At 44.6% G+C, this 21,620-nt stretch overlaps 1 protein-coding gene across 1 annotated transcript in view; it reads left to right on the top strand.

Annotated features, from left to right (window-relative positions):
* si:ch211-186j3.6 (neural-cadherin) overlaps positions 1–21,620 on the top strand; it is a 640,545-nt gene that overhangs the window by 493,307 nt on the left and 125,618 nt on the right. Inside the window, exons 29-31 of the mRNA XM_054732672.2 lie at positions 3,408–3,535; positions 14,825–14,948; positions 20,651–20,831. Of these exons, the coding sequence (XP_054588647.2) occupies positions 3,408–3,535; positions 14,825–14,948; positions 20,651–20,831 (433 nt within the window). The remainder of the gene's footprint in view (positions 1–3,407; positions 3,536–14,824; positions 14,949–20,650; positions 20,832–21,620) is intronic.

The following is a 21,620-nucleotide window of genomic DNA, read 5'->3' as shown; positions in this document are numbered from 1 at the left end:
GGTGGTTTATTCCGTTCTTCATTCCGATTGACGTGCATGTACACAGTCCTTCGGATTGTTGGGGTAAAATAATGCCCACTGCGCTTGTGTGCAACAGCAGCGGGCCTCTCCGCTAGGGATGGGTACCTTTGACATTTGAATCGATCCGGTACTAATTCCCGGTACCTACGAGTCGATACCGGTACTTAACGGTACCAATTTTCGATACTTTTGAGTGTTTATTATTTTAATTCTCTTTTATAATTAAATATATATTTTTCTCAATATATAACCATATTTGATAAATATCACGATAAATAACATACAAGTTTGTATTTTAACATCGTCCTTGTAGTTTTATAAGCTGATAATTAAACTGAAGCAAACATCTTTACTGTGAACTAAATTTACTGTGTTTCTTCATTCCTTTTGCCGTCCTTTTTCATTTGATTTTTCCTACTGGGAAGTTAGAATTTCCGAGGAGAAAGCGAACGCACCATTAGCTGATAACAATGGTGGCAATGGAAGCTAACATATCAAGCTAACGTTATCTTTAACAGTTTATTTAGCTGCTGGAGCAGATTAAAACAATGATGCCTCAAACTTAGATCGTTGTCACTGGTTTTACCTTCACCCAATCACCCGTCGCATTTAGTAAAGTAAAGCCAAACTTTAGAGCGCGTTCATGTTCTTCTAGTCGGAAATTCGGAGTTCCGAGGAGAAAGCGAACGCACCATTAGCGAAACGGAAGCTAACAAATCAAGGTAACGTTATCTTAAACATTTTATTTACCTACTGGAGCAGATTAAGATGAGGATGTCTCACTTAGATCGTTGTCTGTCGCTAGTTTCATCACCCAGTTATCCATCACATTTAGTGAAGTGGACCCAAGCTTTAGCGTGCGTTCTTTCTACCATGCTTTCTCTGTTTACAACGGGCTCGCAGGGACCGGCGACATAACGCTCTTGCGCATGCGCAACTGTCTTGGCAGTACCGAAACGAGGCACCGTTTGAAATGACGTGAATCGGTGTTCGGTCGGTTTTATAGAATTCGGTCGGTACCTTAAAAAGTACCGAATTCGGTACTCATCCCTACTCTCCGCTGTCATTTGGACTGCCTGACTTCAAAAATGACGGTGTAATTAACGAGCGGCGGCTTTTAAATCCGACGACAAGCCGTCCCCTTTCAGTAATATTTAATTCAGAACTTGCATTTTGTGGAAGTTAAATAAAAATCTGATTATTGCACAAATCATTCGACAAGCATGTTCAAATCTGTACTGAAAATACGCAGGTTTATTACGCAGGTTTATTGCGGGGGTTGCAGCGCACGGATCCCCGTTTCTGTCAGCTTTGAACCAGCAGCTTCTGCAGCAGGTGAAGGAGACGCGCTTGTAAAGAAGACAGGATAATCTGGGTTTTACAGACCTGACTGGAGGCTGATGTTGGGTAGGAAAGCGTCCTCGGTTAAATACTCTGGACGACAGTAAAGTCCGTGTTAGAAGCACGTAAACGCAGATGACCTGAGATGCGGTTCGTTGATGATGAACACAGGCTGCTAAACTTTCTGAACATCTTCTGTTATTTTGTTTGAACAGATTTTTCTCAACAGTTTCAGCTGATTGCCCCATGTTATTAATAATAAGCCACAACAGAGCTCAGTAATAAAACATGAGTCCAACCCCCCACCCCCCACCCCACCCCCGCTCCGTGCCGCAGCGCAACAGCACAGCTGTCACTTCAGACCCGCGGACCAGCTGATCAAGAGGCAGAAACATAACCCTCCCTTATTTTAATCAACAATAAAATGCAGCAAAGCATATATCTGCAGTTATTCACTGAGGAAAACGTCACTTCTATGAGCTAAATAAAAATATTAAATTGAATAAATGGATCAGGAAAGCAGGAAGAATAGTTATTTCTGGTTTTACATTTTTCATTTCGTTTCATGGCGTTTGTTTCCAATTTTTCTTTCGGGAAAGGCAACTCTGCGCATGCTCAACCTATTTAATCGGATTAAATGCTTGGTGCATATGTACGCACGGCATGATCGGACATTTCAGTTCGTGTCCGTGTGAACAGAGATTCGGAAATTCCGATCAACCAAGATTTCAATCGGATTGAGGAAATTTGGCACATGTAAACGCAGCTATTGTCACTTAACATTCATAGACTCACCCATCTTGACTCATAACGAGGAAGGCTGTTGTTGGTTTAGCTTCCAGGAAACAGCAGAGAACGTCTCAACTACTAGAAGCTAATCATTAGCATTAGCAACCCCACCACACAGCAGCACTCCTCCAGGCTTGTGTTTTTTGTGGAGATAAATAATAATCGTTGCAGAGCAAACGGAGTCAGTGGTAGAGTTGTTTTGCTGTTAGCCAATCAGAGGAGAGACAAACAAGTGAACTTTGTCTTCAGAGCCGATGTACTGTAGAGGATCACAGTGCAGGGAGACAGCTTGTCTTGTTAACTCTGCAAACAGACATCCTAATGCCACCATTTTTATTAGACAACACTGGAAACAGGAGTCACTCAGGATTAAGATGAATGAACACCAGCTGATAATCTGCTGACAGCATTTCTAACAATGTGTGAGTGGACAGCAACGTTAGATTGTTGTTATGGACTGTCAGGTATGAAAACTGGTGGGACCTGTCCCTGCTGTCCCTGGCGGTGGCTAGAACAACAGCCATGTCCCGAGCTGATTGTCACCACACTAATCCAATACAAATCAATGACAAATGGAGATATTGGTGCCTCGAATCAGCTCTCCCTTGCGTAATCATTCTTTTGGCAGTTTAGTAAATCTTATCCAAAATATAAATGTAAATAATCAGCCTTGACCCATCAGGTTTGCGTCTTCTTCAGATATAACGTTTGCACTGCATTTAAATGTGAATCAGCCATTGCTATTGGCTAAAGCGGTACGGTGTGATGTGTGCTGCAACGCCACCGTGGGGTGTAAGTTAGTGATATGTCGTCAAAAAAATGGCTGTGTGCACTGGGACGCTTCCTGGTCACCTGGCTGCTGAGTAGCATTTTTCAAACAGGATGTGTAAGTAAGACTGTTAGGGGTTGACTTGCTGTTAAACATCACTTTAGCCAATCAGCTTTAGCTCTGGTGAGATGTACATACTATTACTCACAGTTACATATTAATGTGTTCTCTCTCCCTTTATTAATACCTGTTAGGACAGAAGCTAGGAAAACAGACTCTCCTTGTTGTTTAAGAACTAATATAAGACACAGCGGGCAGCGGTGGAGCGCTAATGTTTACACCAATGACAGGAATGTGAGTCACCAGTCGAAACCCAGTGGAAACAGCAAGTTCACTCGTTACAATGCTAAGGAAAAAGGCTTTTGTTCTCTTTCACAACATTAACACACACATCCTTGTTTTAATGTTTGACTTCTGCACGTTTTAGGAAGTCCGCTTCACCTTGGATCGATGTTCTGGGGCACCAGTAAAGGAAATGGAGGGTCTGGGCAGCTGGTTGACCACTGAAGACCACTCCACCTGTGAGGTGACAGGTGTTACGCCAAACACAGACAGGTATTCTCAAACAATGGACACAAAACATCTAATTGACACAGCTTTGAGTCCCCTTTAGGTATTCAACATCATGTGGTTTGGTATTAAATGGTAAAATGACTTTCAGCAGCGATAACCCAAAGTTCTGCACTAATTGTCTTCCTGTGATCTTCTCAGGCTCTCTGAAGGATTTTCTAGCCACTCGTTTCTTATTGCTTTACTTCATCGTAATTTACCGACACTTCTACAGAGCAGCACTCTAAAGATCCCCAAAATATTACAATCAGGCAGAGGTTTCGACTTTGACTGTTTTAGTTTTTTACTTTTTGAGGTGTGCTGCAGTAGATTTGCTGCTGTGCTTTATATTTTTTTGTTCTGCTCTGAAATATTGATTTTGGGTCAAACCTCAGCTGTCAAACAGATGGATTCATACTTGAACTCTTTGGTATTCAGAGGAGTTGGTGGTCAACTCAATGACTGTAAGGTATTCTGGTCCTGTCGCTGCCAAACAGCCTAAATCACCAAGTGTTTACCAGTGTGCTTATGACAAATACGGTATTTGTGCTCAGTTGTTGTTTTAATTCTTATTTCTTCTGAACATTCCTCCTACAAAACCTTAGAGACTGAAATGTTTCTGTTATGATCACCAGTTTCTACCTGCTCCTGTTCCTGCTCCACTTCCCTGCAGAGAGGGGCAGCCCCTCCTCCGCTCCTGCTCCTCCTTCCCACCTTCCAGCTGCGCTCAATCCCTAATCAGCTTCTGAGTTTTTAAAAGGGCGCGGCCAGAAGAACCAGGAGGCAGAAAGAGTGGGGAATACCTAGAGAGTGGATGAAATCTAGACACACTTAGTTTGAACCTATGTAATTTCATTGAGTTTGGTTTTACTCTGAGTTCTGTGGAACTTTTGGAGAGTGTGCTCAATAGAGGTAGGAAATAGGTTAGTTTGAACCTTCTTCCTGTGTTTGCTCAGTGGAGCCTTTGTAGAGTTTAAGTTAACCTGTTGGTTGTGTGTGCTCAGTGGAGCATAAGTATTGCTTTTGGTGTGTTGGCTCAAAAGCGCTTTGATTTAGTAATTATTACTGTTTTGTTTCCATTACCTTAACAGCCCTGTGCTCGCCTTTAGTTGGTTTGGACTAAATCAGTTTGCTTGCTATTTTAACCCAAAAGGGGGAATAGCAGAATTGGTGAGTTTACTTTTGACTTATTGGTTTAGTATATTAGTGGAGCTGAGCTCCAGCTTGCGTGTTCTCTCCAGTCCTTGTTTTTCCCTATTTAGGAGGTCACCTTTAGTTCTTGTATTTAACTGGCCTAGTAACTGTGCATGAGTTTGGTCATTTATTTGTTATAAAACTGTTTGCTTTTAAAATCCTGACCCCGCGCCTTCTATGTTACGACGTCCTTCACCCATACCATCACCAGTCGTAACATTAATGGGGGCTCGTCCGGGATCTGAACCCGGGTTCTCTCGCAATTTACGAACAATTTACTAGCTGATAAACTTTCTGTTACCATTTGCAGCTTTGCTAGTGGAAGTTCTTACTTTGATTTATGCATTTTTTAAAGCACGAGTCTTTCTTCAGCTTTAAGGTATTTTTATATAACTTGTATTATGAAGAGTGTCTTGTTTTGATTAAAGTTTCCAGAAAGGTTTTTTTTTTTGTTTTAAAGCTGGAGTACGGAGTTTAAAAATGTTAAAGTTACTTAAAAATGTGACTTTCTGTCCCTGTTCTATAATGTGAAGTAGGTAATATTTCAGAATGATTTCCTGTAAGTCCCTCCCATGGCCTCTGCAGCAAAATGAATCATTTACACGAGTCTAGAGCGTCGACCACGGGGGAGCTGTCAGACCGTGTGCCTCAGTCCCCAGAGTGCACCGTGACGTCTCAGTCAGCTCAGCACACCAGCCTAGCTCAAATGCTATTTCAGCCTGCGTGTCAGTCGGTAAACTTCAACCTAACTGAGGGGGGAAGGACCTGGTTTTGGTTTTTAGAAAGATTTTTTTGAATGTACTTTCTTTTCTAATAATTCATTTTAAAACAATTTAACTTTATTTAATTTTAATGTTGAACAACCAAAGACTATATGTCCACCTGTGAGATCATATTAATCTGAAGAAAGCTTATGGATAATCAAATTCATGCAAAATAGCCTCAGGTCGCAGAAGGATGCAGTCATCAAATGCATTATATATACTGAAGGTGCATTTATATCTATGATTTTATATAAATATATACACACATTTTTACTAGCATAGTAAGATGTTATATTTTAACATATGTGGTATATTTTTATTTAAGTCAGTAGATCATGTTACATAGTAAAATGAAATCCGTGGTTATTTTTGCCTCATTTGTTCCTACTAGTTACTACTACTACTGTAGTTCTGACCTGTCATACCTGACGGAGCTGAGGTTTTTCCACAGTTAGGGGAATGATCTTCATTTTGAAGCCTGTTTCCAGTATATTGTACCTGTGGGACCCATTTTTTGTCCAGTCTTTCCACTATTTATACTGCCTTCAGGGGACCACTCTTACAAAGCGTGTTGTTGCTTTCCATCGTTTCACTGGCGATGTCGGGTTTTATTTGTACCATAAATTAGACCGTGACCACGGCAGCCTTTACTGAATTGTCCAAGTTGCTCTAAAGCCTGGGAACAGCTCTACCTTTTAAAAACCTGAAAATAAAGACTGGAGTCATTTGGTGTAAACACCCTGATCCGTTCAGCAGTTCTGCTGCCCCTCTTAGCCCGTTGGTTCCATAGAGTCTTTCAGCTGTCTGGATTTTTCTTTACTTGACAGCTTTTCTTATTTTGAAAAGAAGCTAAACACAGTTGTCAAATCAAGTGTCTAAAACTGATAGACCATGTGAAGCCTTCTCCTCAGACGTCTGGAAGAAGGGATGTTTTATGAATTCTGCCGTGGAGTGTGTGGTGGATTTGGTTTGTTTATTGGCACATCTTTAAATTGGCACAGAAGAAGAAAATCTCCTGTTCTTGAACCTTTTCACCTTTTTTAACTTTAAAAGTTTTGTATGAATTGATGCCTTTAATTCAGGCCCTGTCCACACGTAGCCGGGGATCTGCCAAAACGTAGATATTTTTCTACGTTTTGGCCTGTCATTCACACGAAAACGGAGTTTTTTCACACGAAAACGGATCTTTTTAAAAACTCCGGCCAAAGTGAAGATCTGCGTTTTCTCCGTTTTGGGTGTCTGCGTGTGGACGGACAAAACCCGAGTTTTAAGGTCCGCAACGTCACTTTCCGCGACAAAAAATGCTAACATCACGCGTGCGACCTGTGTTTACACTAGCCGGCATCATGGAAGCCTTCAGAGCTGCGCTCTGTCGCTACCCGATCCATCAATTGCCCAAGCGCATTTTGCTTGTTTGTTTTTGCAAGCGGAATTACTGCTCCTTGCGGAAGACCACAGACGAAGGACGAGGTAAAGAACGGGGGAAGTACTGCCACCTACAGGTCTGGCATGTCCTTAACAACGTATTTATCCGGGTACGTGTGGACAGAGTTTTTTTTCAAAACGCGGTGGTGTGGATGCAAGTTTTTGGAGGGGCGGATATTCGTTTTTAAAAAATCCGGCTACGTGTGGACTAGGCCTGAGACTAACACAACGTGTAGACCTCAGTTCACAAAACAACTCACATCTCACAGAGGACATAATTCATCATTTCACATAGAAGTTGTAGAAAAGTAAAAACCCGCTGATGCAGTTTTACATTCAGCATATAAAATCCTTTTTGTCCTAAGGATTCACGTTAACAAGCCAACCATGATAAACTCTAGTGTCACAAAGATGACCTCCATTGTGTTCTCAAAGCATCATCTATAGGGAGCCTAAAGCTTGGTTTATGCTTGACGCATTCACTTTCCGCTTGGTGATGCGGCTCGCGGATGGAACGCGCTTCACAACTTGCAGCGTTTATGGTTCATGCGGCTCGTCTCTGCAGTGAGCCATTATTCTCCAAAACTGTAGGGGGCAGCATGGAGCTCTACAGCATGCATCCAACACTACACCATAGTAGAAGTAAAAATTACTGTTTACAACATGGCATTCCAGCATTTTCAACAGCGTCCTCGTCTTTTCCGACAGTGCGAGCTATTTCTCTCCAAGAATTATTAACAACATGTTGATCACGGTGATCTCTGAGAGCTGAATCATACAAATGTCTGTATTTACGAACCTCTGCCATACTAGTTCTTGCCGGTCCGCCATGTTTTTCCGCGTCCGACCGTCCGCGTGGTTAGAAATTTTCCTAGGTGCGTGGTGCGGAAAGTTTGGGCCGTGCGGAGGCGCGGTGGAGGGGCGTGGTTGTTAAAATGACGCCAGTTTGCCACACGGAGACGTGCGGACCTCGCGGACATGTCAAGCATAAACCAACCTTAAGGCTACATTCAGGCTGCAGGCAAAAGCTCATTAAATCTGCTTTTTTCCCAACATGCGAGCCATATCAGATTTTTTTTATGACAGTCTGAACACACAGATCCATTTTTTTCAACTCCGCCGCTCCTGGTTTCATTCGGGTCACTTTGGTGTCGCAGAGCTTTCACACTGGAGACAGTTCGATGTCAAATATCAGTCAGAATGTGAACGGCCTCACAAATCACAATCAGAGTCAGATTTATTTCCTTGTAGGTGAGAGGCTCATCTATAGGAAGTTGTTTTGGTGGCAAGGTGCAAACATACATTCAGGTCAAAGTCAAGTCAGGCAGTATTTACATTAGGATACATCAAATAATAAGAAAAGAAACATAGACAGAAAGCAATCATAAGCGTAGAAATGTGCGTGACCGGGGCATTTGTGTGTGTTTTGGCCATTCGTCGGTTGTTCAGGAGCGTTACAGCGAAGGGGAAGAAGCTGTTTTTGTGGCGTGAGGTTCTAGTCTGTAAGGACCTGAACCTCCACCCTGTCGGTAGGGTTTCATAAGTCGATCAGGGTGAGAGGGGTCAGCTGTTATCCGACCTGCATGTTTCAGAACCCTTGAGTTGTACCGGTCATGTACTGATGGAAGGCTGCATCCGATTAGTTTATCCGCTAAGCGCACTACCCGTTGCAGTCTTTGTTTGTCCCTGGCAGTGGCTCCTGCGTACCACACAGTGATGGAGGAGGTGAGTACTGATTCGATGATGGTCGTGTAGAACTGGATCATCGTGGCATGTAGAGCTTCCTTAGTTGACGCAGAAAGAACATCCTTTGCTGGGCCTTCCTGATGAGGGTATTGATGGACACCTCCCACTTGAGGTCATGGGTGATGATGGACCCAGGGAAGCGAAAGGACTTCACGGTTGAAATCTGGTTGTCTGTCAGGGTTATGCTGGGCAGTGGAGTCAGTGCTCTGCTGAAGTCTACAATCATCTCCACTGTCTTCTGCTCGTTCAGCACCAGGTTGTTGTTTCTGCACCAGGACGCAAGGCACTCCACCTCTCCTCTGTATGCAGACTCATCCCCATCTGAGATAAGGCCAGTGAGGATGGTGTCATCCACGAACTTGACCAGTTTCACCGTCTGGTGGTTTGAGGTGGAGCTCTTAGTGTAGAGGGAGAAGAGTAGAGGAGAGAGGATGCAGCCCTGGGGGGTTCCAGTGTTAGGGGTTTGGGTGTCTGAGACTTTTTTCCCAGCCTCACGTGCTGTCTCCTATCTGTCAGAGAGTCTGTGATCCACCGGCAGATGGGGTCGGGCACGTTCAGCACAGATAGTTTGTCCTGAAGGAGAGCTGGGCGGACTGTGTCAAATGCTGAGCTGAAGTCTACAAACAGTATCCTTGTGTAGGTTCCTGGGAAGTCCAGATGTTGCAGGATGAAGTGGAGGCCAAGATTGATTGCATCATCTACAGATCTGTTGGCTCTCTAGGCAAACTGCAGGGGGTCCAGAAGAGGGGATGTGATTTTTTTTAGGTGGGTCAACACCAGGCGCTCAAAGGACTTCATGGCCACTGATGTCAGCGCCACCGGCCTGTAGTAATTCAGTCCAGTGATCTTTGGTTTTTTAGGGACTGGGACAACAATGGTGGACAATGATCTGATATACTCAAAAAATCGGAATTGAGCTTTAAGACCTGCAGTGTGAACATAGCCTAAGTCACACCCTGCTGCTGGACCATGGGTCCCCGGAAGAATGATAAAATGAATGCTAAACTATAGGGCTTGCGATTGTGATGTCATCACCGACGCATCCGCCCTGTCGGAGGCGTGTGGGTCCTTACTTGTTGCTTGTTACTACTGAAAACAGCGCGCTCAGCATCATTCTTGTGGCTTAAATTAGTCTATAATTCAGTTGATTGGTCATATTAAACAACTCTAGTAAATCGTTGCTGTGTTGTAGGGTGACATGTGATCACCAGGATGGAAAACAAGCTAACTTTTCACCGTTTTCCTGCTTAGAGTCAAATCCACAGAGACCAAGTATCTAGCATAACAAAGTCTCGTCGGCTCACTTGGATCGCTGCTATAAGGCGACCAAATGTCACCTTCGTTCTGGTAAGTTTCAGATGGTGTACGTTTTTTATACATCGTTTCTTTCCTTTAACTGCGACAAGCACACAAAACACTGTGCAGAACTAAGCAATTGATCCGTGTTTTTCCAGAACATGTTTGCCAAAAGATTTTTGCAATAATCAGATTTTTATTTTACTTTCACTAAGTGCTAATTTCCATCCATCCAACTATTATCACAGATTCTGTTCGTAAGCTTTATGGACAGGATTTCTAGGAACAGCCAAGGAACTGAGGGGATCTGTTTTGGTGGCCTGAGGATTTAGTCTCTGCTTTTTGCAGAGGATGTGGTCCTGTTGGCTTCATCAGAACGTGATCTTCAGCTTTCGCTGGAGCGGTTCGCAGCTGAGTGTGAAGCAGCTGGGATGAGAATCAGCTCTAAATCCGAGACCATGGTCTTGAGTCGGAAAAGGGTAGAAAGCCTTCTCCAGGTCAGGGATGAGGTCCTGCCTTTAGTGGAGGAGTTTAAGTGTCTCGGGGTCTTGTTCACGAGTGAGGGAAAACTGGAGTGTGAGATCTATAGACAGATTAGTGCAGCATCTGCAGTGATGCGGGCGTTGTACTGATCTGTCGTGGCGAGCCAGAAGACAAAGTGACCGAAAGAATGAGATTGCATGTACAAGCGGCCAAAATTAGTCTTCTCCGCTGGGTGGCTAGGCTCTCCCATAGAGATAGGGTAGGAAGCTCGGTCATCCGGGAAGGGCTCGGAGTAGATACGTTACCCTTCTACACCGAGAGGAGCCAGTTGAGGTGGACATCTCCCTTGTGAAGTTTTCTGGGCATGTCCAACCGGGAGGAGGCCTAAAGGAAGACCCAGGACATGCTGGAGAAACTATGTCCCACAGCTGGTCAGGGAACGCCTTGGGATTTCCCCGGAGGAGCTGGTCCAAGTGGCTGGGGAGAGGGAAGTCTGAGCCTCCTTTCTTAGGCTACTGCCCCCGCAGGTCTTCAGCCTCATTTTGATAACCGCTACTGATGGAGAGAGCCTAACAGATAAGAAAAATGCATTCCATATTTTCGGTCCCACTACCGGGAACGCCCTATCGCCTTCCCACATCAGCCAGGCTCTGGGAGCCAAAAGTAGCGACTGGTTCTCAGGGCAGAGCGCCCGAGCAGAAATGTGTGGCTGCAACAACTCAGTCAAATAGGCTGGAACCAACCCATTCAGTGGTTTATGCACCATTAAAAGTAGTTTAAAACAAATTCACAGATTCTGTTTATAACTTTTATGGACTGGATTATTAACCTGGCAGCAGCCAGATCTACATGTGTAGCCCTGCCCCGTGTTGAGTCTACACATTTCGATCTGTAATCTCTGTAGCAGAAACCGTTTTGAGCTGACTGGATGATGCGTAAGGTAGTGCATGGCTGGTACTGGCTACCATATTTTGTCTTGAGCCAATCACAGTAAAACCTTAGACGTTTTCCATGTGCACCTGGAAAGCAACAACAACTCGCTCAAGCTTCATTCATTCACTCACACGGCAGTTACCATGTCTTTGGGAGATTTCGGCCGGTTTTGGGAGAAGAGTATGAGCATAAAGGGCAGGGTTTGCCCCAGTGCCTTACAAGCCTGGTGGCTGCCAGGCTTTACCTGGCAGCCACCAGGCTTAGCGGGGTCCCCACCCTCGACCCTACCTTCTCCGCTGACATGAGTGATGCACGGCAGTGAAATGAAGCGCGGGCCTCCCCTCTGCTAAAACTGACGTGAACGGTAGCAGAGAAAATCCTGAACCTGCTAAAGCAACCCAGCAAACATTCAGACCTTTAACGACTGTTAAAACAACGTCAAACCGAGATGTTTCGTCATGATTAAAAAATAGTTCCAAAATGAAAGTTGAACCGACGTCTTCTCTGGCCGTGACGTAAACGTCTTTCAGCGCACCTCATTTGGATGTTTAAGAAATAAAATGTAGGCTTCTTATTACTGTATCACTGTAAAACTATGTTTATCATTACTATAACAAAATATTATTAGTGGAATTAAAAACACGTATGTCATCTGAGTCATAAGCTCGTATGTCCCAGCCTGGATTCAAACCTGGGTCTGAGCTATCTCTTTCACATCTACAGGATGTCACCTGGTGCATGCACACTTATGACTAGGGATGGGTACCTTTGACATTTGAATCGATCTGGTACTAATTCCCGGTACCTACGAATCGATACCAGTACTTAACGGTACCAATTTTAGATACTTTTGAGTGTTTATTATTTTAATTCTCTTTTATAATTAAATATATATTTTTCTCAATATATAACCATATTTGATAAATTTCACGATAAATAACATTCAACTGTTTGTATTTTAACATCGACCTTGTAGTTTTATAAGCTGATAATTAAACTGAAGCAAACATCTTAACTGTGAACTAAATTTACTGTGTATCTTCATTCCTTTTGCCGTCTTTTTTCATTTGATTTTTCCTACTGGGAAGTTAGAATTTCCGAGGAGAGAGCGAACGCACCATTAGCTGATAACAATGGTGGCAATGTAAGCTAATTTATCAAGCTAACGTTATCTTAAACAGTTTATTTAGCTGCTGGAGCAGATTAAAACGATGATGCCTCACACTTAGATCGTTGTCGCTGGTTTCATCTGCACCCAATCACCCGTCACATTTAGTAAAGTGAAGCCAAACTTTAAAGCGCGTTCATGTTCTTCCAGTCGGAAATTCGGAGTTCCGAGGAGAAAGCGAACGCACCATTAGCGAAACGGAAGCTAACATATCAAGCTAATTATACTTACCTACCGGAGCAGATTAAGATGAGGATGTCTCACTTAGATCGTTGTCGCTGGTTTCATCATCACACAGTTACCCATCACATAAAAGCCCCCTTCAGACAGGCCATGAAAAACGGAAATGTTCCGGACTCTGTCCGTAAGACCTTTCTGTCTGAATACAAACATCCGGATAACGTGTTCCGGAATTTATCCGGACGAAGCCCCTAGTAACAGGTCCGGACTTGTTACGGACAGGGTGGCTGATTCAGACTGGTGAGGTAAAGTTCCGGACAAGAGGGAGGGGGAGGAGGAGGGGACCGGGGGACGCTGTGCGCACCTATATAGCCCGCTGCTGTAGCATGCGGCGATCAACGGCAGCTTGCCTCCTACGGTACCGTCTAGACGCACGAGGGAGCACTTCACACCGCTTCAGTGATTCCTTTAACCATTGAGCTTCATCATCCAGGTCTCTTATGCGTCTTCGTGTGCGCAGAATTATGCTTAAGCACCTCGTGATTTTTATCTTGAGAGGCGCTATAGAAATGATGTTTTCTTCTTCTTCTTCTTAACATGAGTCCGATCACCCCCCCCCCCCACACACACACACACACACCCCACCCCCCGCCGCCGTCAGACATCTGGAACTTTTCCCTGCTGTGTGAACGCAGCCGAAAGGACAAGTTCCGGTACAAAAGTGGTGTGTCTGAAAACACAGTTCAGGTTAAAAACCGGATTGAATTGTCCGCAAATGTTCCAGAAATTCTGTCTGAAAAGGCAATTAGTGAAGTGGACCCAAGCTTTAGCGTGCGTTCTTTCTACCATGCTGCTCTGTTTACAACTGGTTCGCAGCGAGCGACGACATAACGCTCTTGCGCAGCTGTCTAGGCAAGTTCTCGTTATGATGGACGGGTACCGAAACGAGGCACCGTTTGAAATGACATGAATCGGTGCTCGGTCGGTACTATGGAATTCGGTCGGTACCTTAAAAAGTACCGAATTCGGTACCCATCCCTACTTATGACAGATACTCAACATGCTATATGTTCAACTACACATAACTAGTTGTCCAAAAAACAATTATACTTGTAGTGGACACAGCAGCGTCAACTGAGTTTGGAAAACTCTAAGTCTTAATAATAATTCATCTTGCAGTGCAAGGTTACTGGATTTCTAGGTGCAGCTAATGTGTTGAGGGGGTCTGTTTATGGGCCTGAGGATCGGGTCTGCTTTTTGCAGCTGATGTGGTCCTGCTGGCTTCATCAGAACGTGATCTCCAGTTTTCGCTGGAGCGGTTTACAGCCAAGTGTGAAGCAACAGGGATGAGAGTCAGCGTCTCTAAATCTCAGACCATGGTTTTAAGACAGAAAAGAGCAGAATGCTTCTTCCAGGTCAGGGACAGCATCAAGTGGGGGAGTTAAATAACAAATGTAACTGAGAAAATTGTGTCCTACACCTATCTCCTGCATTAGAATATAATGAAAATAGACGTGAAACTCTAGGATTAGAAAAACCTGACCACTCCACATCAAGCTTTCGCTTGGACTCACCCATCTTGACTTATGACGGGGAAGGCTGTTGTTGGTTTAGGGTCCAAGATACAGCAGAGAACGTCTCAGCTAGTAGAAGCTAACTGCTAGCATTATCAACTCCACCGCATAGCAGAACTCCTTCAAGCTTGTGTTACTTGTGGAGATAAAACAACAGTGTTGCAAAGCAAACAGAGTCAGTGGTAGAGCTGTGATGCTGTTGTCTTATCTGAAGTGAGATATCAGATTATGAGGAAATGAGACTCCAAATCCTGCCGTCTGAACCTACTTTCTCTGCTGGCTGAATTCTTTGTTCTGAAACAGGCGCACTGGAGCTTTTTTTCCCCAGACATTCATTCCTACTATAGCCCACTACAGATGTATTATAAATATGAGGGAATGACTTCTTTAAATATCTGAAGACCTTGTTCATGAATGAGGGAGAAAATGGAGGGAGGAAAGGGTTTTAAAATTCACCTGAGCCAGAAGTGTGTGTTTGCTTTCTGGTGGCCATGACAGCCTTTTTAAATCTTTACATGTCTTTGTTTTGTAGACACCTGAACATGAGCCAAGTACTCCAGCTTGGTGGCGTAAATGAGGACATCCCCTACATCTACCCTCAGCTTCAGCACAAACACTTCACCGGCTGCATTCGCAACCTCGTTGTGGATAGCAAGGTATTACACACACACACACACACACACATGCACGCACGCACGCACACACACACAAACACACACACACACACGCTACCAAGCAAACACTTCACATCAGCATGCTCACACCTGCTCTTTAGCTGATAAATGCATTAATAACACATTTCAACATTCACCGTGTCCTTGTACCTTGTAAGAGTGTTTTTAGGCTTTTAACTGTAACCTCAAAGTATTTCCAAACACTGCACATGCACTCGGAGACTGAAATGGAATATCAGCCTTTCCACAGCTGCTCAGTCCGGACACAACCCTTTCTGGTGTGTTGGTGTTAAAAAGTCGGAGACTCTGTGCTCAACCATGACAATCCAAGCCGAGCCCCATCTAAGCCCAAATCATCTCCGTTTGACCAGAAGCTTCTGGCGTGAAATCTGGGTGTGAACCTGCAGCTTTCTGAATGCAGTGAAAACTACATTCTCTGCCGGGTGCTTGAGCTTAGCGAGCTCAAAACGTCTGGCTGGGGTTTGAATCCAGAGGGGAGTTTTTCTCAGTGAAAATGAATTTTCTTCAGGATTTTTAAAAGCTGCTTCCTGATGCTCCATTTCCATGTCCAGAATGGTGGCATACATGTTTGTCCTGCTGCTCACGCTGAAGGCATGGAGTAAGTGTGGTTTACCTTAGCCAGAGATGTAACAAGAGGCGCTCAAACACTGAGTACTAATGAGAAAATCTGCATGATGCGTGTGGGAGGACATGAAGATAATAAATCTCCTACGAGCACGCAGCAGTAGGCGTACTGGTGATTAATAATGTTGATGGACATTGTTGTATCTTTTATTTTTTTCTCCTCCTGTTTATTTTTTACTTGGGTTGTTTTGTTTTTTCTAGAAACTGTTAATGTTTCACTTCCATCACCATGGCGATATCATCTGTTTTAATTGGGTTGTAAGTGTTTAGAGGAGATAGAGGTTCTGATGTTTGAGCCACGAAGCCTGTCAGTACCACGTCAGCTCCATTAAACCTTTCCAGGGACGATGCAAGGTTTTACGTAAATAACAGCGAGCAGTGGAGAGACTCAAACGGGTTCCAGCTAAAAGCTGAAGAGAAAAAAACCACACAGTGACATCTCTTTATATAATTAACCTTCTACTCTGGAGTCTGGCCTCGTCCCTCTGGCTGTCAGTCACTGTTCTCTGATTTTGAATCTCTCCGGTCTGTGTCTTGTCATGTTTCTGCTTGTTTCTGTCCATACAGCATTCCAGCTCAAACTTCTGCTCCAGCTTTGTTCTGTTGTTTTCATACATCTGTCATGCCATTTTTAGCTTGGAGTTTTCTCCATCTGCAGGTTGACTGATGGCTGTTTGAGAGCAAGCAGCTTTAAGGTTGATCTGCAGTGTTTCTCAGCAGACATTTATAGTAAATGTTGAATGTCCCAAATAACTGGTAAGATAAATGGGCTCCTTTTCCCATAATTTGATGGCTACAGTTCAAGTCTACTGACACTTGAATTGGAGAAACTGGGCATCCCAAGTCCCTAAATCCAGTTTTTAGCAACCAGGGTTCAAACAGGTTGTCTTTTCCACAGCTACAGGGTCAGAGAGGTGTCATTTCTAGCTCCTAGCTTCCTAGGAGTGGTCCAAGGTTTCTTGCTAATGGGTGTTGGGTAACGTCCAAAAGAATTAAATGAAAATTAACTGAAGTGTATTTGTGTAAGGGGCTCCTCTGTAAACCTCCTCCATGCTGAAATGACTATATTTAGGTGGTTTTGGTATCTAATAAGGATGTCCTTTTGAGGCCTTCTATGGGTAGTGCATCATTCATTAGCACCAGGAGAAAACCTCAGGCCAGATTAAAGATTCTAAGGATGAATGGATGGATGGATGCATGGATGGATGGATGGATGGAAGGAAGGCTGCATGGATGGATGCATGGATGGATGCATGGATGGATGGATAGATGCATGGATGGAAGGAAGGATGCATGGATGGATGCATGGATGGATACATGGATGGATGGATGCATGGATGGATGCATGGATGGAAGGAAGGATGCATGGATGGATGCATGGATGGATACATGGATGGATGGATGCATGGATGGATGGATAGATGCATGGATGGAGGGAAGGATGCATGGATAGATGCATGGATGGATACATGGATGGATGGATAGATGCATGGATGGAAGGAAGGATGCATGGATAGATGCATGGATGGAAGGAAGGATGCATGGATAGATGCATGGATGGATACATGGATGGATGGATGCATGGATGGATGCATGGATGGAAGGAAGGATGCATGGATAGATGCATGGATGGATACATGGATGGATGGATAGATGCATGGATGGAAGGAAGGATGCATGGATGGATGCATGGATGGATGGATAGATGCATGGATGGAAGGAAGGATGCATGGATAGATGCATGGATGGATACATGGATGGATGGATGGATAGATGCATGGATGGAGGGAAGGATGCATGGATGGATGCATGGATGGATGGTTAGATGCATGGATGGAAGGAAGGATGCATGGATGGATGGATAGATGCATGTTTGGAAGGAAGGATGCATGGATGGATGCATGGATGGATGGATAGATGCATGGATGGAAGGAAGGATGCATGGATGGATGCATGGATGGATGGATAGATGCATGGATGGAAGGAAGGATGCATGGATGGATGCATGGATGGATGGATAGATGCATGGATAGATGCATGGATGGATGGATAGATGCATGGATGGAAGGAAGGATGCATGGATAGATGCATGGATGGAAGGAAGGATGCATGGATAGATGCATGGATGGAAGGAAGGATGCATGGATAGATGCATGGATGGATGGATAGATGCATGGATGGAAGGAAGGATGCATGGATAGATGCATGGATAGATGCATGGATGGATGCATGGGGGGGGGGGGGTACAGTACTGAAACAGGCTTCAACACGAACGGCTGTTTTCTGCTTGGTCCTAGAGCCCAACCAGTGTCTATGTAATATAGTGTAATATTGTTTTTGGATGGTAAAAAGTGCAGGGGTCAAAACTTGACATTGGAAAAAGTGGGCGGGGACATGTCCCACAACCACCATCTCCCGTAACGATGGTCACACTGGTCACTCGCTATTTTAAGAACCAAACGGGCAGTTATTGAACCTGAGCCTTTCAGAGTGAGGACAGTTTTTTGTGTTTGTTTTTGTTTGTTTATTGCTTCACCCAGCACACTGTTGGCTTCACTGGTTTTACTCTTAACACATCAAATGTAATTTGAAGAAAGAAATACGTGTTTGTCAAAAAACAGAACCCAAGATTTCTAATGTTCGTATTCATGAAGATTTCTAGTTTTTAAATCTACAGCTACTTTTCTCACACTTTTTAGCAGAGACCTGATCTTTAGGCTACAAAGACAGATCCCCTCACCACCTTGGCTGCACCTAGAAATCCAGTTCATAAGGTTATGTACAGAACCGGTTACAACTCTGCCTTGGTGGAGTCCAACTTTCTCTGGGAACAAGCCCCATCTGGACCAAGCTCTGGCACCGGTCATACAGGGATCCAACAGCCCGTTTCAAGGGGCCTAGGCCCCAAACTCTGAGAATAGCCTCCACAGGGCTCCTCAAGGGACATGGTTGAAGCCCTTTTTCAAGTTCTCAAATCATATGTTGATTGGTTGGACAAACTCTCACGCACCCTCCAGGACCCCCCCAAGCATTTAGAGCTGATCCAGTGTTTCACAGTCAGGACGAAAACCACATTGTTCATCCTGAATCAGAAGCTCGACTATCCGGAAGAGCTTCCTCTTCAGAACCCCTGAAAATACCTCACAAGAAGAAGGCTCAGGACTGTGATTCCCCTGCAGTCCCCCTTTTAAAACAGGGGGACCACCACCCCGGTCTGTCAGTCCAGTGGAGCTGCCCCTGATTTCCTCGCAATATTACAGCTAACACATCCCTGCATTTTCCAGAGCCCTACGGAACTCTGGGCAAATCTCATCCACCCCCTGGACACTTCCACAGAGGAGCTTTTTGGACACCTAAGTGACCTCAGCACCAGAGATTGGAATGCCTGTCCCAAAGTCCCTGAACTCTGCTTCCTGATTGGAAGGTGAGATTAAGAAGGTAGGTTTGAGAAGGTCTTCAAAGTTCTCCGCTCACCTATCCACCACATCCCAAGTGGAGGTCAACGACATACCATCCCCACTATAAACTCCTCCATCTCTTGGGTTTTTGCCTCTGCGACCACTCAAGCTGCAGTACCAGTCAGTTTCCTCCGGGGTCCCACAGGCCAAAAAGACCTGATAGGACCCCTCAGCTGTAAGAGTTGAAGTCGTCCAGGAGAACAAAGGATTCACTGGAAGGAGCACTCTGCAGCACCCCCCTCCAAGGACTACAAACATGGTGAAAAAGGGTAGGTATTCCAACCTAATGTCGGGGCCCGCCCCACCCACACGTAGCCTCAGTGGGGCCCCCGGTGAACCATGTCCTGGTGAGGAAACACTTTCCATTCATTGTGATCATCATAAGGGATCATTGAGCTGCAGTTCGTCTGATCCCTCATCTAAGACTCGTTCACATGGGCAACCCTACCGTAGGAGACAGCTCAGCGCCTGGGATTGTTAACTCAGTCCCTTCATAGGTAAAACAATCTGGGTGTCTGATTTTAATGTCTGTTCAATTTGTAACTGAATATATGGATTTATTTAGCACTCACAGTTTCTTGATATTTGTGTGCATTTGAACAGTAAGTCCCCAAAGCTCCACACAAACACACTAGTAGAGCCCACTTCCCCGACGGAAACCCGCCTCACTGTGGAGCTCACTCAGCTGCGGGTTTTGGACTCTAGTTTAGATCATGTTCTTCTCTTTGTGTGGGCCATGACGTGTTTACGCCCAGAAGCTGACAGTAATCTGGGCAAATAAGGCTGCCTACAGGGTGTCTGTGGACGCGAGTGACGTTCTTCTCTGCTGACGCCACACTTCACAATTTGTGCAGAAGCAGGTGGACTTTGTGTCTAAGTGCTAAGTTTAGAATCTCCCCAATTGTTGCTCAGGTGTAACGTTAAATCAGCTGCAGACATGACACGTATCCTGGTGACTGCTCTGGTTTTGGTTCCTCCCAATCAATGGGGTCAGTCCCTGTGCACCGTTTCAAGGTCAGCAGCCTGCTTCAGTGGTTGGCCAGCAGCTCCTGAGACATGACTCCACTACAGTCGTCTACATCCTTAGCTCTTCAAATACATAAATGAGTTGTCACTGTGAAGGACGTGCGGTTAAACATACCGAGCTCTCCGCCGCTCTCAGCTCTCTGTCGCACTGGTTTTCCATCATGAGATCGGGCCGTGTTTAGTTCTTTCACCAGCGGAGGAGAGAGCTGGTGATGTAAACAGAGCCGGAGAGAGAGATGAGAGTGGGAAAGAAGAGAAGGCCACGTTGTACCCTGAGCTCATGTCCTTCAGCACATTTTAAAGTTTTCTTCAGTTCTTTCATTTCCACCCCCACCCCCACCCCCACCCCACCCCCCAACACACACACGGAGATGCTGTTTCTCTTGCTGGTGTGTCTTTTTGGCTCACATACTGGTACTTCCTCCTTTACTTTATTCTACTTTACCTCCCTTTTGCCTTCACTTGAATAAAATGCTCTCTTATTTCTTTCCTCCCTTTACTTTCTCACCTCCTCTGCTTTTGTCTGTCTACCACCCTTCTATCTCCACTGCTCAGCTGTATGATTTGGGCTCCCCGGCCGACTCCCAGTCCAGCTCCCCAGGCTGCCTGACCACAGATAGCAGTTGTGTCAACATGGGGTATCCGTCCTGTGGCCATCGGGGTCGCTGTCATGGTGAGTGGGGCTCCTTCAGCTGCCAGTGTGTAGCCGGATACACGGGACACCAGTGTGAAGAAGGTAAGACAAAGCTGTTTTGGACCCACCTAAACTAGAATAATGGTGTTTTTGTGTGTACCACAACAATAACGGCATTTCAGAGGGCAGACCAAAGGCCCAAGACCACACTCAGCTGAGCTCACAGATTTCTGTTTCAGAACACATCTGAAGTTGAAACACAATGAAAATCATGTGGAGGAGAATAAATGCTCTCCTTATCTGGAATTGGTCTTTTTGATCTGTTACCATTTGGTGTGTTTACCATAAATGTAGAATGACCCCAGCTTGTATCTAAAAACAACAATTGTAATGTTTAAAATGTGTATTTTAAAGACTAAATTCACTGTGAAGTAGTTTTTTAATTGTTTTTTTTTTAAATGTGATTGATCACTCGGAGTTTAACCTGCAGGCTACACATGGAAATAGTTGTCTGCTCCCTTTTCCTGCATTAGCTGCAGACAGAAAATAGACCAGGAAACACTCGGATTAGAAAAGCCAGTCAATTGCTCGTCATTGTGTCTAATTAGCATAAAGGACTCACCCATCTTGGCTCGGCTGCGTGGGTTCAGCATCCAGTAAGCACATAAAATAAAATAAATATTTCCACCAAAGCTACTGTTGGTATTACAGGGAGCTGCTGTATCGAACCTCGAAGTTGGATTAAAAACGTTCTCTGACTTTGGGTGTGTGTGTTGGGGGGGTTACTATTTCTACTCAGAAGTAGGAATTTCTGGAATGAACTGAGGAATGCATCACATCCAGAAACACTAGTCACTGAGTCGCACCGGTAATATTTAAAATGTGTTTATT

This window comes from Nothobranchius furzeri, chromosome 9 (assembly GCF_043380555.1).
Source record: "Nothobranchius furzeri strain GRZ-AD chromosome 9, NfurGRZ-RIMD1, whole genome shotgun sequence".
Taxonomy (NCBI): Eukaryota; Metazoa; Chordata; class Actinopteri; order Cyprinodontiformes; family Nothobranchiidae; genus Nothobranchius; species Nothobranchius furzeri.
This window is presented reverse-complemented; position numbering and strand designations above follow the sequence as displayed.